This window comes from Lasioglossum baleicum, chromosome 10 (assembly GCF_051020765.1).
Source record: "Lasioglossum baleicum chromosome 10, iyLasBale1, whole genome shotgun sequence".
NCBI lineage: Eukaryota > Metazoa > Arthropoda > Insecta > Hymenoptera > Halictidae > Lasioglossum > Lasioglossum baleicum.
The window spans coordinates 2,410,264-2,427,754 of NC_134938.1; the positions used below are offsets into that span (position 1 = coordinate 2,410,264).

Sequence of the window (17,491 nt, forward strand, 5' to 3'; positions counted from 1 at the left end):
AGCCCTGAAGCAGTTATATTGGCAGGAATGTACCGAAACAATCTCTACCGGACAAAAAGACTCCAGGACGTGTCCTACGAGTTACAAAATATACACAAATACACTTGTTATGCATTCATTTTTCAGAATCAAATCATATAATTTTTTTAAAATTTTGCGGGGTGCTCAAGGTATCCCATTTTATCGAGAATCATACTATACTGAGTCTAATCGTCGCGCATGCGCATGAAATGTTGCGCATTTCTGGCATCACAGCTGATCACAGCACAGGCACAGGCACCGATGATCTTGTCGGTGGCACAGGACTGCACAGGACTGCACAGGACACAGGTGGGCGCGGAGATAACGTGGAACTTACAGTGATCTGAAATACCACATCGCTATAAGTTCTACCACCGACGAAATACATACATACTCATTGGTGGTTCCCCGAGGAAGCCATATTTTTTTTTACAGATACTATAAATAGAAATAAAATAAACATAAAGTATAAATACAATTACATGGTGTTAATTATTTATTTATTACGCATTACATAATATTAAAACATTCATGATAATTTCTGAATGCGCTGTTTTAAAAACTTCTCACGTTTAGTCAGTTTATCATCTATACCAAACTGTTTATAAGAAATCGATACCACTTTATATCCACTATTCTCTAATAGTCTCTCACGTAATTTAATTGTTCCGTGAATATCATGATTTCCATGGCAATAGGAGTGATAGTCGTGTACCAATATGCCTAATCTGAAATTTGCGATAACAATTATTCGATATGTTATGTTTTGCATGATATAAGATTACTCCGAGATGGGAATATTATGCAATAGAGTAAAGGTACCAGTGTTACCGTGCCTCACCCGGTTATCGGATACAAAACAAACTATTTAGAAATTAATAAAAATAACTTTACTTTTAGTATGACTTTATCTTTAAAAATAAAATTGATGTTTCCCCTTCGTATATAAATCGAAAGTATTATAATAATTTTTATTTAAGATATAGAAAACATTAGTTAAAAACATTATCCCCCGAGACAACGCAGAAACTGTGATACACCAGAGGATAATAAATTAATCATTGTATTGTGCCACGGCGTAAGAAAAAATTAATTAATTAATTAATTTGTTCTCACAAATTTCTTATGTGCGGTAAATAGGACCCGAAACTTCGGATTAAAACTTCGTTAATATTTTTTTTGCTTTTTAACAGAATCGTCCAGAAAAATTTGACGATACAGAAAAAAGGTTGATAATCAATCGTCCATCACAAATAATGCAAAGTAAATTACAGACTGCCTTCAAATTAATTAGAAAAAACTTCCAACTCGTCACTGAATATATGGTAAATGGTACCTTTACCCTAGTAGTTGGTAACTATCGTGTAACGCTCACTTCGTTGGTTTTGGTTCTTGTTTTGCTTCGTCACTTGGATCAGTAAGATTACATTTAGAATCTACATAACATTCGGCATCTGAAATATTATCCAACCATAGTTATATTCCTTTTTAATCATTTACACAATTAAACTGTTTTACATACCGACAAGGAAGCCCATTTTCGTATTTACATTCATATTAAAACACTTTGGTGACGGTGATATGGACTGTAATGTCTCTTTTAATGCTTCAATATATAACATTTTGTCTGCAGTATGCGGTCTTACCTCATAGCTTACAATATCCGTCTTTAGCAGTGGCCCTGAGAGTATATTTTACATAAATATATGGAAAACTATTTTCATTTTGTTCGATGAAGTATGTATTGTAGTATGAATTAATTATAATCTACCATGATAATCTTTCAAGATGTATTTTGCTGCACCGTTGATGTTTAACAATTTTGATTTTTGCGAGGAATTTATCTCTGTTGCTATAATAAAAGTGAAATATTAGTCTGTCACTATGTAGTATGCGAATAATAACATAGTATAACCGAGGAATCTCACCTGCAGAAAATATTGTTGTGATAAATTCTTCGTTTAATACAGATTCAACATGTGAGTTTTGTACATAATTCAGTAAAACTAAGTACCAAACATAGTTTAACCAATTATCAACTCCTAACGTATCTATTGTTAATTGTGACTTGTATTTCTATTCATAATAAAATAAAAAGTCCTTTGTAGTAAGTTCTATAAATATGTATTAAACTAATTGAATTATTTCGACAGTTTAAAAAGTTAACGAAATTGTGTTCGCGTACATGTACACAATGTTCAAGCTAAGAATATTTGCCCTGGTTAACGCAGTCTAGTAATAACGTTTTCCAACTACATTCCTCGTATTTTAACTTTTTAAATCTTGGAAATAATTTAATCATGTATTGCACGTGAGCGAACGTTATATACACAATTATAAATTGAGATAGACGAAGTATAATTATTAGATGTGTGCGGAGACCGTGTGGGAGTCCTGATATTTTCGAGTTCTTGCACACCTTTAATAATTACATCCATGGTTTTGACTATCTTAAGCTTATGTATCTGCCAACTTGCTAGTTTTGGTGATAGAAATTCATGTTTCACACAAGTCTTTCTTGATTTCCAAAAAGAGCATAATATTAACTAACAATAAATCAATTAAGGCCCTGCCATACCTGCTGCTCTTCTTATAAATTATCTTTTGTTTGTACATACCTCTATGACCATGTTTGCTTCTTCCGTGACGAAGCCCAATAATGATAACGAGTGTATGTAGTTTAATAAAACATTACTTGGTATGTCTTCGCTTTTCAGAAGTAGCTGACATACATGACTTAAAAATTCTGTATTTTTGTATTTAAGTATTGACATAGATTTTACCATAGAGTTGACTGCATTTGATTTTACACTACTGATAGTTGTTATAAGTTTGGAACTCATATTATCAAGGAATGCCTACAATATACTTTATTTTGAATATGTATCCTTTAACAGCATCGAGTTTCGCATAAATACGTTGTTAACTTACCTCATCAAGATAAGACAAAGCTGCCATACTGAACATTAGGGTTGAACATTGTCCTACAGACAGTTTTTCATTGTACTTATGGATATTATCAAATAAAAATTTTATCTCTTTTGGGTTTCTCCTTCTTAATTGTGCTAACTTTAATACTTCCTGTAATAAAGGAAACGCGTACATATGTTACTGGCAATATGTCTAAGGCAGGCATTTTATAGAATGCCTGATCTTTCGAGCAGTGTGTATATTTCATGAATATAATTTTGAGTTAGATAAAGAAAATATATTATTGGCTTACTCACTTGGATCATCGAAGATGTAGAAAGGTCAGAATACTTAGCTATAATGTCATCTTTCTTGATGCTTGGTTTGTCCTTTATTTCTACTGATTTAATTTCCTTCTTAAAATTTGAACTATCAGTCTGACTATCGATATTATTTACATTGTTCTCGTTTACCCACTTTATAATGGAGTCCATTACTTTTATAATTTCATTTTGGGACAAATGTGGTAACTTTATCAAATCCAACAAATCATTTATATTGTTGGATTTCTTGATTTTAGAAGCGATCAGCGTGTTGTCCCTTAACGAATTGTATACTGACAGTTTCAGTTTACTGAAGTTTTCTCTTTGTTCCGCATTGAATGTGTTCGGTGCTGGCTCATGATTTTGCTTTAACCAATAAACTTTCATTCAATAATGAAACAAAGTAGTGCTTTCTATGTATCGCTAGTTCAGAATTAATAATCATAAACAGCATTTACCTTGAAAACATTGCCAGGTTCTTGTGCAACCGATGTTGAGCTTGATGTAAACAATGCCGTAATTCGCCAACATAATCGTGGCGCAAATCTTGAATTTATAGTACAAAATGTTGTGTTAAATTGTAACATCTTTGTTCAGCTAAAACATTATTTATACAATCATTAGTGGTTATGACGACAATATCGACAACTTCAATTCACATTTACGGGGTCAAATGGTATTGTCATTTTCTCATTCATGATATACATATTATTCAACTTACTCGCTATACAGCATATAATAATCAGATAGAAATATTATTTTATCTAATGATCCTAAATAATCAAAAATAGATCCATGATAATGTTAGGTTATGTATGTACCGTGGTTATAGTCATAGATAGAAGAAGTTAACGTAGATCGACTTCCAACTGTTCCTATCACGTCCGAAGCGAAGCCTTACGATTGCCTTACGATTTATGTAATTCTACATTGTTGCCACTTCTTTTTCAATTTCGAAATCACTGAATTCTCAATTATTTTTCAATGACAATTCCAATCATAGACATTACAATAACGCCGTTCTGTTTATTTCCAAACATTTACATATGAAATTTTTGTTCTAAATGTTGAAGGTGCATAACTGCTTTGCGACATAAGCAACGCTACCGAATATTTCGAGACTATTGGAAACGTTCTTTTAGGTTACGTGAAACAACAAATTTCAATTATAGTAATTCAATTGTCTTGATTGACTCTCTTGCTACATTTACATGTAATTCTAATTCTCACTCTTGGAATATTTTGTACTTGGGAAAGAGAAAAATACAAAAAGAGGAAAGATGGAAAATATGCATATTTTATAATAATACATACATGTATTATAATGGTATAACATGCTTATATTATCATCTCTACTTACGTATTATACTTCATTTAAACAAAGCTTGTTTCATCAGGCAACAAAAGTAGCAACTAAGAAGTACACAGAAATAGAATTTATGCAATAAACAGGAAAAATATAGAATTGACAAGTAAGTGAAAAAGCAACTTCTATTCGTATTATAAATTTCAGAATTTTACCATTCATACCAGCGCATGTTTGACGAAAATGAGAGTATCGATAATAGTATTTGTCGTAGGCGCGGTCCTTTGTAATTAGGCTCGTTGACCTGAAGAATTAGGAATGGCATCGATGCTCTGTTCACCTGTCACACCTTCTATTATACCAGTAGCAATAAGAGCCGAATGAATGTCAACTTTTCACCGTTTTTTGTAATCGTGTCAATATATATACGTATGATTCACGCGTTATAATTCAATCAGAATTGTTTGACTTTCGCATAAATAAAAGAAAACAATAAGCTCTTTTTGTAGAAGCTAATGAAATATATAATTTTGTTGCGTGAGTATGATTGTAACGACAATACTTAAATGTAATCAACAGATTTAATTATCTGCATCAATTGCAAGATACAGGAGCTACAACCACATTTATTTCTTTTCTGATAACAGAGTTTCGATAAAACATTTATAGAGTTGGGAACAATAGAACAGTAATTTTTAATTTTTCAAATAATTTTACTGTTTTGTATTTGGCCTACTCATTTTCGTCATAAATGCAGAAAATTCGCAGTCTAATCATTAATTTTACATTTGAGCATTCGGCTCGGTGAACTTGCGAGTGTTGATAGAACTAATTTTTGTATAATACTTTCGTTGTATTGGGTTGTGTAATAAATTCCCGCGTTTTTTTCTATTTTAATTTTTTCCCGCAATTTTGTGTTCAGTTAGGTGAAGTACATATATACATATTTCGAATTTTATTTTTCAATCGGAGCATTCGGTAATAATTGTGATTATACCTTCGTATTATAACGTTTTCCTTTTCTCGTTTTTGTATTTTATTGTATCTAATAAATTTTTAAGCCGAATTCTATCAGAGTTTTAGCACGAAGTCTTCAACTCTTGAGGAAAAGCTGATTTGCTTTTGAAATTAGTACAACGGCGCGGTGACGCTAAAATAGACTTCTATCACAGCTTGCAAGTTTGCCACCGTCGTACTATATACTATTTATACTTGAAAAAGATGTAAGAATATGCATATTCGGCCCACAAAGAAAGCTATGTCTACCTCTCACAGGCGTCAAATTGTTCCCTCACACTTCAATTTGTTTTCTCTTCCTTCAAAGTCAGTTCGCGTTTACTAAAATTACACCGAGCGACATCGAAAAGATAAGAAAGGAAAAACACATCACCCCCTTGGCTTGCACAGTCGGATAAAAAATAGAAAGATAAACGGAACTTAAGAGTATCGATATATTATTATCTACTCATTAAAATTATTAGAGGAAGAAAGAACTTTTATCTGGTTCCGCAGAACCTTGTGAATAACGCAGAAAAATTGTAATAATTAAAATTGAACATTGTATATGATTAAACAAAAGAGTGCAAATATGAAGTCTCTTTAATTTTCAATTCAGTGCGTTCACTGTTATAGTTCTCTAAAATGACTATTATAATTCTCCTAAAATGTGTTTAGGGAAATATCTGTTCCTGTAGAATTTTTATGGAACCCTCAGAGTTTTCTTTGAATCTGGTGGAACAGATATTTTAAAGTCTGCACAGTGAAGTGTATAATAAAACATTTTATTTAGCAAGTTTATTTGAAAAGCTTCTATAAGAGAAACACACAAACAATCTTTGAGCAATGCATTATTTAACACGTGGATTTCAAAGGAAGAAATTGGTAGAGAGGGTTTTCGGCCCCGCGAATCGCGTTCCCACCCGTAGTTGGCTGATCGTGCAAGCGCGTGACAATATTTAAAGCGACGCAGCCGTGGATCGCGTAGACGTTTTTCATCTTGATCGCGACACGTGAAGGAAACGGTGGATTCTGCCCGCTTTCCAACAGTCTTCACTCAGGCTTCGGCAGACAGAACACATCGGTGAATGCTCGAACTACAATGGTGAACCGAATCGCCTCTCTTTCGTTCTCGGTCGGTTAGTACCTTCATTTATTTATTCAAATCGCTTCGGAATGTGCTACACAGCTTTTCGAAACCCTCGGATACTTTCGTTTTCGTGTTTTGCTTCTTCGTCGCGTTGAAATTAAGTTTTCTTTCAAAACGATGTGATGGAAGATCCTCAGGATATCATAGTAGAGTACACTTGACAATGGAACTTTTCATTGGAGTTTCACGGTTTCGCGCGTATTCATTTATCAATATCTTTATATCGTACCTACATGATTCTTAATACTAATATAACGAGAATAGTTTTGTGCTAACTTACAGCTGATTGAATTCAATGAAATACTTAAAAGTTCATTGAAATGACTGTCTTTATAAATTATAATGTTGAATGCGCAAATGGTGCGGCAGCGTTGCACAATTTTCGTTCTTTACAAACATATTTAGAAAATCTTTCATAATACCAAGCAGAAGTACGATCGTATAAACGTAATGGTAAAATACTGCTTAGTCGGTGAATTCAATTTTACAGACTTGCTTTTTTAATTAAATGTTAAAATTATAAATGATTTTTTAGATGCTATAATTATCATAAAATATTTAATTCGTTTAATTGACTAATTTTTACATGCCGAATAGGGGCATCCTTCGTTGAGAACATTAAATTGACTTGTCACTGAATGATAAACTTACATCGTTATTATTGTCGTGGAAATGTTTTTTGAACTTAATACTACTAATATCTTAATTGTATAGCCAAATGAAATTTGTGAAATATCGAAGACGACTTTTAATTTAAAGTATAGGAACACTTGAACAGGTGGTTCTCTAATTACTGCGGCATTAATTAGTGAATACCTCATTTCTGTGTCTCGATTGGATTTTTCAAATACATATTTCATATTATTAGGATTATAAATCCACTTGATTATGTTAAACTACTATGTTCAATTCATTGTTACTACATCTAGAATTTGAGAATAAATTTCAATATTATTCACGAGAGAGTATCTCTAATTAATTTGATCTTTCGGTTGTTTCAAAGTATTGTATACAGGTGTGTGCTGTATAATTTACAGCTTTACACAGGTGTAAAATGTCCACTATAGGATTAAGATATTAAAAGCTACTTTTATTGAGTACCACAATCACGAATAATTAACATTTTTGTTATCAATCATTATACTAGAGTTCGATACACACTCCAAGTTTTATAAATTAATGGTAAAAAATTAATGAAGTAGAGATGACAATGATTGTGATTATTACTATTTCTTAAATGGCAATCATTACCGAGGAATATTATAAATTTTTTATTTATATTACAAATAAAATGTTATTTACACACGCTTCAATGACCACAATGTTATAAAAATACATATTGTTGGTAAAATTTTCTGCTTGAATTGCAACAAACTGGAGTGAAGTAGAAATTTATTTTCATTCGTAATATAATTAACTGGTTGGAAGTAACATTGACGGGATTTTTAAATTCTTCTAATGTTTTTACTGTCTTAAATTGCACCTATTCATTTTTCTCATAAATGCATAAAATCCGCTGTACAATTATTGGTAACGGTGTTCAGTTCTCAAAACACAAATAAAACTTAAAATTTGTTGGACAGTATTAAAAATTCTTTGTTGCGAAATGACCAATTTTTCGGAGTGGCCTTGAGCGTGACAAATTCTGTACGAAGGGAAATGGGAAATGTTATGCTAAAGTATTTAGTAACAATACGGAAAGATAAACGAAAACGTGCTTTGCCAAGCGTGTTATTGTGTCATTGACGGCAGTTGCGTACGTTATTCAAACAAACACGTATTAATCGTATTTGAATTCGTTGCATTATCGGTGTGCAGAAATGTGCGATACCAGATACTGTACGTCAACGATGAACACCAAACGTGTTCATTTGCGTTTCAATTTCGGCTGGTTGGAACATACTGGATGTATCTTTCTACGTCATTAGCTGTAGTTCGATGAAATTCGAATGTGCTTTCTGGATTTCGCACCGTCTGATAATTAGACTGCGGATTTCATGCATTTATGAGAAAAATGGGTGGATGTAATTTAAAACGGTAAAAACATTCAGACAATTTAAGGACAGCCATATGTTGTTTTCAATTTATTACAATACTTAAAGATAGGAAGCAAGTTTTATATGGTTCCCGCATTTTGTAAGCGAAATGATAATATTCACCGATATTCACACGCGTTGTTCACGTTCACTTAGATATTAAACTCCAGCGGATTCGAGTAATTACCAGACCGCGGATCTTTATGCAAAATAAAAATTTATTGCAACAATTGTAGGCAGCAGGGGTTAAATCAAAATTCATCATAACGATATTCCTAGATTTTTCTAATGTCCTACTGTTTTATATTTCGCCCAGACAATTTCTTGATGCAATGCTCATAAAAATTTTCAAAAACTGCTGGAGCATTAAATCCAACAGAACTTCCTACGATTTATATTTGTTTCACTTTCTTAAAATTGTCTACAAAAATTGAGAATTGCATAATAAATCCGCAGTCTAGTAATTACATTTGATAACATTTAACGAGAAGTGAAACGTTAGCGCGCACGCTGTTCCCGAATCGAAAGAAATTCGTTCTTTCTCAAATTTCACGGAACTCGGCGACAGTTGCTGCACGCCTTTGTAGATCAAAGATCAAGCGAAACATCATCGAGATAATTATTACCGAACTCGCCATAATTACTTCCTTCTATTATGATCGTGACAATTTTCGTTCGCCGCGCCGCGCCGTTTCGATCCTTGTTTGCTCGCTGAAAGAAGAATGGGAAAACCGATCTACAGGTGCGCGCATCTGAATGCATATGCAGATACACAATCGAACTTATTAAAATGTCGAAATGCAATTGTTCCTCTAATCGCCCCACAATTCAGCCGTTTACGTGCACGCGCGACAAATTGTATTCTAAATTCTAAATAATGGTATTTATCCGCTCTCGTGTTCCACAATTTTTATTACTTCCTGACAATGAGTTATGACTGGATGACATTTTTATTCTGTATAAAGATCAACAGTTTAGTAATAATTTATTACTAACAAGCACGGCATTTGTATAAATTACAGAAATTTGTTCAAGATATACGAACAAGCCACAAATGGTGTCTTACAATTTCTCAATTACAATTTCAATAGCCCGAAAATTCATTTGAAATGATGCGAAGCTATTGAGCTATACCCCTGAAACGTTTGTTTGCTCTATAATGCCTTACCAAACAGTTTTAAGACGTTTAAAACACACTTTCTCGTAATTTCTGCTGGGGGGGACAGCACAGTGTGCGCGTAGCTTGTAATACGCACGAGAAGGACATTCGCAACGTGACTGAACTATGGTTATCAGATTGTACGATTAAGGGATCAACAGAGTTCCGTAATGTGGAAATGTAGTTGCACTATTCATGGTTGTGACCGATTGTTTAGACTTAGTTAGACGGTAAGCTGTTTTCTATTCGGAAGAATGGAAAAGCACGCGATATCGTCGTCTGACACACCCACAGCTTCGCCTCTAAAAATTCGATCAGCCGTTTATACTGTCTCAAACCTTCCACTATCGTGTATTTTTATCTCTCTCTCTTAACTTTTCTCACCAGGGCTACTGACCTATTATACCGAACAGATTTTACTAATATTATTGTGCTATAGTGCAAAATGTTCCAAATACTCTCTATAGCCTATAGCAATAGTAAAATATTTATTTGAAATCTCTTTTTAATGTAGACTCCCGACATCTTTCACGTTTCTCGATAAAAAATAGTTTTCGAATTGATGCTATCTCGACCTCTCGTAAAGACAAATTTAATCGACCTGAACGCATCGTGCATTTACCATCAATTGCTGGTGACACCATCTTCATTGTGCTATTAGCGATTAAAAACGACTCTAAACTACTTAAAAACGATAATGCTCCACTCGCGGCGCGGAAAATTTTTCAAAAATGTCGGCAGTTCTCACGCACATATTTCGCTGCGTCGATTTGTTTACGGAAATCTTACGATAAATTTATATCATACTATGTATAATTGTAAAATCGATATTTATTTCCAGAAAATAACCGGGGACATAAAGAAGGAACTGCGGACTTTGAGAAAGCTATCAAACTTTGCGGTAAGGAATCTGCATATTTCATTAAAACTAGTTTCTTTAATAGAGAGTTCTAAACTGAGAGTTAATCTATGTATTTTTTTTCAAAATGTGTTAGTATACAAATAAAAGTCTATTGTAGTTAGGTTGATTTTACGTGTTACGATAAACAACAATTAATTTTATAATTACTACAGCACTTTTCGTTGATTTGAAGGTTCAATTAGCTATTTAAAAGTGAATGTCTACGCTTTCTTTTCGTACGTATTACAACAAATTAGAATCAATTTTAGAAACACTATAGTACTCTTGGTTGATTCAACCCTTAGCACTCGAATGGTGACTCCGAGGCGCCACTAAAAATTGCTGTACCATTATCCAAAATATTGTCTACATTACTACATAACTATATCCGTATCTAATCAATTACTAAACATTTAGCTATTGTATCAGGTATTACACCAATTTCATATCCATAAAATTTCAAAAATCATAGGCAATGGAAATATTCTAGCTAGGAAGAAATAGATTACAAAGGATTACATGTCGACGTTACGCTGAATTTTATTCACAATTTTCAGGGTATGGAAGGTTTCATTATGGTTTTCTGCTGCTTTGTGGCGCCATGTTTCTCTGCGTCGGATGTCAAAACGGCATCAACGCGTACATTCTTCCTTCCGCGGAGTGCGACTTGAAGCTATCATCCGAACAGAAAGGTCTTCTGAACGTGGCGTTCCTCGTCGGTAAGACAACGTTTTCGATCTAATATAAATTCGATGACACGCGCAAACCGGTTTTAGTTTTCGTTGCGAACTTATTTCTGCCAAGTTGGAATAGCAAAGCATTATGCAATAATAGGTTGGTGCAAAAATAATTCTGGTTTCTGATCTCGAATTCTAAACCTATACGTATTGCTTCGTTCGTCAGGTTGAGTTAAACGTCGAACAACTGTTCCACGATCAACATTTAGTTCTTCTGCAACCATTTGTGACATTGTTCGAAGCAGCTTGTGTCCCCACTCTACCTTCCCCCTCTACGACGCTATCCCTCCCTACACTTTTCGTCTCTATCGTTCATGCATCACAATGTCACGTGACTGATCCGTTATCGGCAGAGAGAGAGAGAGGGTCTTTCCTCTCGATTCGAGTAGATTCCCCTCATCTAGTGAGTCTGGTTCGAAGATCTGCTTTGATAGCGCTTGGCTTGCTACTAGCGGCTCTATATGCTAAATAAAAAATGTTGCACATTAAGGGGCTAGACGTAATCTGCATTATTCGGAAGCATAAAGCTGCGACAGCTACACGCTGCCTAATAATGCAAATTACGCCTCGTAAACGTAAAAATAGGAAAACCCCATCGCCTGCATTATCGAGAAATCAAGTCTACCCCCTTAATTATAAGTAGACTGCGGAGAAAAGGCCAGAATATAAAATACGATAGAATTTTGTACAATTTTCATTTGCTTGGGATCTACAAAGGCTATTCCCATTAAAAATAGGATTTTATCTAATTCCACTTTCTGAAAATTTGTCGAGAAAAATTAAAAAATGCATGAACATCCGCAGCCTAATTATAAGAAATAAGAGACAAGTAAAAAGTTCTTTATTTCATCGCTAATTTTAGTAAGTGTAAAATAATACATTGATGTATATGTATATGTATATCACTTTTCTCATAAGTGCATAAAATCCGCAGCGGTCAGGTCTGTTTCATTGAATCATAGGAATACGAGTTCTTTCGATCGGTACGCATTAATTGCAGCGTCTAGGCCTGTTCGATAGCACTTATTTCATTAGCAAAATTGAAGAACAGTTTTTATATAACATCCCACTCGCTCTGCTCGAGCTATTACAGTCGATTAATATTGTGGCTAAGATTGTTGTCTCGGGAAGATAGGCTGCAATAATAATAATTTGTTTGTGTGTGTGTGAGACAGAGAGAGAGAGAGAGAGAGTGCTTCGCTCATTTCACAAATAAAATAAAAGATTCATTTTATCGTACTCGATATTAATCGAAGAAATGTTTAAGGAATTCTCATAGTTTCTGTGAAAATGATCATATCACAAAGATTATGCTGGGCGACAGGCTTGTCAGAGGAATAATAAAAATAAGTAAATAAAAGAAAATATTCATTTTACCGCGATTGACACTAATCGGTAAGATGTTTAAACAATTCTCATTAGAAATTCTTTTCTGCTAGGTGGAGTTTTCAGTGCTCTTTTCTGGGGAGTGTTCGCCGACGCTTATGGCAGGAGATACATTCTCCTCTTAACAATGATGTGCGACAGCATCTTAGCGATCGGAGGAAGTCTGTCTCAAAGCTTCGAAGTCCTGTTGATTTTCAGGGCTCTCAGTGGATTTTTGTAAGTGTCCCGAATTGTCTACGTTCTCAGTGTTCTCGTTCGCACAATTTTTGTCGCCTCTTCTCTTTTTATTTGGTAAAAGCGGCCACTTTTTCAAGATACATGCAACGTCAACTGAAAGTTGCTCGTCGTTGTTCACTGTGGACATAGCTTCTATCGAAATGTTAGTTCTTTAAGAAAATCAAATTAGCGCATGCATATGCCTTTTTTCAAAAGAATAGGCGACACAATAAAGTCAATTGTTGATGGAATTTTCAGTACAATCCAAAGAAAGTACGTATTTTTACACGTCATTTTGTTGTCTATTTTTCAGCATCGGAGCTCCTGGTTCATTAGTTTACTCGTATCTCGGCGAATTCCACGCAGAGAAACAAAGGGTGAAAGCCATCTGCTACGTTGGATTCTTTTGGACACTATCGTGGTTAATACTGCCAGGTAACTTGAATATTTTCTTTTTTAAATAAACCTGATATCCAAGCACGTGGGTTACGTATTTTCGCATTCGTACGGTAATTAGCTCGCAGACCTAAAAACCTGGAATTTGTAATTTACATTCTTGAAGACCCTATTTTTCTCTACTTCTACTTCTTCTCAACATAATACGGTTGTCTTCAAACTTCTTTAAAAAATGGGAAACGTGCAGGCTGACTTAATGTATAAAAAAGTAGATCACAGATTTTACACAGTTAATGACAAAAAGTCGATGAATTATAAAATCGCAGTAATATTGAAGGGATCAAGTATTTAACTATCAAAGTAACTTTTTCGTGATAAAAACGTTGCAATTCTAAAGTGCTCTTACCATACGGGTGTGAAATAAGTCTTTCCACAATATTGGTGAGTGTAGAAATAATAGGTGTTGTCTTCTGTGTAGGTTTAGCGTGGTTAATCATACCGTTGCCGATATCTTTTCAATTCCACGGAATTGTGTACAATTCCTGGAGGCTTTTCTTAGCCATTATTGGAGTGCCAACATTAATGGTAACTCTGATAGCTACACGATACCCGGAGAGTCCAAAATTCTTGGTCTCTCAAGGCAGAACCGAAGAGGCGTTGATGATTTTGCGAAAGATCTACGCGATAAACACGGGAAATAATGAGGACGATTACCCTGTAAGTTAGGCTTACAAGTTAGGCTTATCAAATAAGTAAAATATCATTTAGGCTTATAAAATAAGTAAAAGGAAGAATAAATGTTTATTCATTTCTTATATTTAGGTAAAAATTTTATTGCCCGATGAGACGGACAATGTTGATAGCAATATGTCCGATTACTCGAAATCTGGAGTGCTAACAGGGTTACTGAAAACAATTTGGCAACAAATGCGTTGTCTTGCATCACCGCCACTTTTGAACTACGCGCTTCTCAGTTGGACCATCTATTTCATGAATATGTTTGGGTAAGTGTCTTCATTCACAGACGCCCCTCTCTTGCTGTTTAATTTGATTCGAACAGTAAATTATACATGTAAATAATTAGACTACGGATTTCATGGATTTATGGTAGAAACGAATAGGTGCAATTTAACGGTAAACCTACCACCACCGGTGAAATGACCGGTTCCAGGTTTTTCATTTCACAATTACTGAAATTATAAAGGCTCAATGACTCGATAATCTATGATAATTACCATTTTAGATATTATGGTTTCGGGCTATGGTTGCCAGAGCTCTTCAATCGTTTCGAGAACTACCAAACTCTTCATCCGAACCGGACAGTGAGCGTATGTAGATTAATCGACGAGAACGACCCGAAAGTTGCCTTGAATAATATTATAGTCGATTTGCCTACTGCCACCAACGAATGCAAGCCTCACATGGACGAAATGGTTTTTATTAATTCGCTGACTATCAATGCGTTCTGCTTGCTTGGCAATGTCGCGTCTGGTTATCTGGCCAATCGTGTTGGCCGACGAACAATTCCAGGTACGCAAACAAATATGCATAAATGCGCCTTGTAGTTCAATTTTTATGGTCTACATAATTACATTAATTGGACATTAATCGTTGACAGAACGAATTACAATTGAAATGGTTGTTTGTAATGGTGCTTACCTCGATCGACAAGTTCTATTTAGAAAAACAGTTGTGTTTATTTAACGTTACTTATTTATTTTCTAGTGACAACTATGCTATTGGCAGGCGTATTCGGCTTCGCGATCTACTTCGTTCAATCCTCCCTGCAGATACTTATGGTGACCTGCGTGTTCTCATTGACAATAGTCACCGCGAATTTCGTAATCGGGAGTATCGTGGTCGACATATTTCCGACGCACGTGGGCGCCGTTGCCATCTGTATGATGACCTTCTTCGGCAGAATCGGGGCGATCGCCAGCAATTTGGCTTTCGGAATGTTGCTCGACATTAGCTGCGAAATACCAATTTTCTTGGTCGGCAGTCTAGTGATCTGTGAGTGTGGCTTCAATTATATCTGTGGCTGCCGGGAAAAACGCCGCGTGTCCAACAATTTCGAAAAATTTGAAATATCTCGAAAGCGAAAGTATGCGACACGCGGCGTTCTTCCTGACAACCACAGTTATTTCACTGGTATGCATTCTAGGATTTTTCTGCTACAAAATTACGTTTCATTTAATCAATTCCAGTTGGAGGTCTATTAGCGTTGATGTTACCAAGGAAAAATAGCTGAACTACGTGAAAAGGAATAGAGAAATGTTACTGTGCCAATTGCAATGTGTCATCGCAATTTATTGATCGACCATTCCGTGTCATTCTCATACGTATCACCGATATCTTTCACTTTGTAAATCATTAGATAGAACGATAAACTTTACCGCAACGAAAACTATTTATATCGTTCTTCGTACAATTTTATGTAAATAAAATCTATAGCTATACTTTTTTTTACATATACAATATTTAAGGGGGTTTCCGAATATTCAAGAAACTTGCTCGAATCGTTTTCAGACACTTCTTCGAAGTGTTACTTTTGACAAACGGTGGTACATAGTTCTCTATTATTCGTATCACTATAGGAGCGTCTCTATGAAATGAACGAACACAGACAAACAATCATTTGCCACTAAATTTCATCCTCGTACGAAAAAACTTGCGTTTACATTATATTTTTCTTTCCTTTATTTCGATTTTAATTGACTATTCAATGTCTTGCGAAATTTCTAGTATTTTAAGATTCCACGAAATATACGAAACCTCGATTTTTTATATAAGCGATAAACCTCGCAAATCGATCTCATATTTCTTTAATATTTGCACGATTTCCTCTACAGTATAAGGTTTTCTCATCTATAAAGGCTTTCTCCGAACTTCGAATTTGTTATTTATTAAACAACGTCACCATTACTAGTAAAAGTTGTTAGATTTCGAAATCTAGTATTTGAATTTATGCATTCATAGACAATAGTCTCATACTACATGTTTAAATCTATGCCAGTTTAGCGATTTAAGTGTAGGATGTTACTTTTACGTGTACGTGTACGTATCTATAAAAATGGAACATGTTAATGGCAAGTGTGTCAACGAATAAACACACGTTGCGCGAATGTTATAGAAAATAAATTTTTCAAACAAACATTCCAGTCTTTTGCCTTTGCTGTGATATCTCTAGTAGGTTGCTATTTCTTTAAGTTATTTATTCAAGTGTGAAACATTAGAAGAATTTTCTTGTTAATGATGCGTATAAACATTTTATTTTGCATATATATCCGCAATGTAGTAATAATTTAAGCAATGTTTCGTAAGAAAGTGTTTGATTTATAACGTGCAATTTTTCTGTCGTTCCGTCTTTATACATATTTATGAAAGTACCAACAGATCTCTTTCGCAAAGTTACTTTGTCAATCTTAAAAGAAATAAGACGATCTTAGTTTTTAATTTAACAATCTTAGGCACTTTGCTACTATAATGATACTTACGAAGTGAACGAGCGCAGCCTCAGTTCAATAGAACCGGATGGTGGTACAGACCAAACATAACTTGCAAACATTATTGCTACTCGCGAACGAAACATCTCGTGTGCCACTACACACATCTCGTGTTTCATGTGGTAATTAGATAATCAGTTTATTCAGCAAGGGGGTACACGGCAGGATAATTCCTTTAAATATAAAACACAACATAGTGAACGAGAAACAACGAGGTAGTGTGTTTAAAAGAAAAATTCTCACTTGTGGAGCCACTTTCAAAATTCCCTGTTAATAATGGCCAAGAATTCGTTGGTTCCTTCCGGATGAATTAACCCCTCGCCGTATCTTAACGAGTCACCCTGGTCATAAAGATTTTAAACAAAGTCTAACAATCAAAGTACACCTTCAACTGTACATCCGGTTCGGCGTGATGCTGAATAAATTCTGCGTGTCGAAAAGCGCCTCG

General features: G+C 34.6%; 2 protein-coding genes across 9 annotated transcripts; one reads left to right on the forward strand and one right to left on the reverse strand.

Annotated features, from left to right (window-relative positions):
- Positions 1 to 482: 482 nt before the first annotated feature.
- Positions 483 to 4,215, reverse strand: LOC143212811 (FAST kinase domain-containing protein 4). Of its 4 annotated transcripts, none has more exons than XM_076432011.1 (10): positions 4,076 to 4,215; positions 3,713 to 3,851; positions 3,249 to 3,634; positions 2,953 to 3,102; positions 2,640 to 2,879; positions 1,950 to 2,097; positions 1,793 to 1,873; positions 1,544 to 1,702; positions 1,397 to 1,475; positions 483 to 749 (listed from the first exon to the last, which is right to left on the reverse strand). In XM_076432011.1, the coding sequence occupies exons 2-10, from the start codon at positions 3,783 to 3,785 to the stop codon at positions 551 to 553; spliced, it is 1,515 nt and encodes a 504-aa protein (XP_076288126.1). In that variant the 5' UTR covers positions 3,786 to 3,851; positions 4,076 to 4,215; the 3' UTR covers positions 483 to 550. The 4 variants fall into 4 exon arrangements, with proteins under 4 accessions (XP_076288126.1, XP_076288124.1, XP_076288123.1 ...); XM_076432009.1 differs by having other exon boundaries at positions 3,249 to 3,620; positions 4,076 to 4,213; XM_076432008.1 differs by having other exon boundaries at positions 3,249 to 3,620; positions 3,976 to 4,136.
- LOC143212807 (synaptic vesicle glycoprotein 2C) lies at positions 3,976 to 16,839 on the forward strand. 5 transcript variants are annotated; one of them, XM_076431998.1, is made up of 10 exons: positions 3,976 to 4,581; positions 4,652 to 4,726; positions 10,743 to 10,802; positions 11,360 to 11,521; positions 12,979 to 13,141; positions 13,455 to 13,576; positions 14,016 to 14,254; positions 14,360 to 14,541; positions 14,781 to 15,067; positions 15,263 to 16,836. In XM_076431998.1, the coding sequence occupies exons 4-10, from the start codon at positions 11,404 to 11,406 to the stop codon at positions 15,757 to 15,759; spliced, it is 1,608 nt and encodes a 535-aa protein (XP_076288113.1). In that variant the 5' UTR covers positions 3,976 to 4,581; positions 4,652 to 4,726; positions 10,743 to 10,802; positions 11,360 to 11,403; the 3' UTR covers positions 15,760 to 16,836. The 5 variants fall into 5 exon arrangements, with proteins under 5 accessions (XP_076288113.1, XP_076288112.1, XP_076288111.1 ...); XM_076431999.1 differs by lacking the exons at positions 3,976 to 4,581; positions 4,652 to 4,726 and adding an exon at positions 6,240 to 6,695 and having other exon boundaries at positions 15,263 to 15,550; positions 15,745 to 16,709; XM_076431997.1 differs by having other exon boundaries at positions 3,976 to 4,726.
- The last annotated feature ends 652 nt before the right edge of the window (positions 16,840 to 17,491 follow it).

Coding starts and splice junctions, on each gene's coding strand:
- LOC143212807 (XM_076431996.1), top strand. CDS start 6,659: ATGGTGAACCGAATCGCCTCTCTTTCGTTCTCGGTCG. Junction 14,255..14,359: donor ATAATGAGGACGATTACCCT/GTAAGTTAGGCT, acceptor TCTTATATTTAG/GTAAAAATTTTATTGCCCGA. Junction 14,542..14,780: donor TATTTCATGAATATGTTTGG/GTAAGTGTCTTC, acceptor TTACCATTTTAG/ATATTATGGTTTCGGGCTAT.
- LOC143212811 (XM_076432009.1), bottom strand. CDS start 3,841: ATGTTACAATTTAACACAACATTTTGTACTATAAATTCAAGATTTGCG. Junction 3,621..3,712: donor AACCTGGCAATGTTTTCAAG/GTAAATGCTGTT, acceptor TATTGGTTAAAG/CAAAATCATGAGCCAGCACC. Junction 2,880..2,952: donor CTTTGTCTTATCTTGATGAG/GTAAGTTAACAA, acceptor AGTATATTGTAG/GCATTCCTTGATAATATGAG.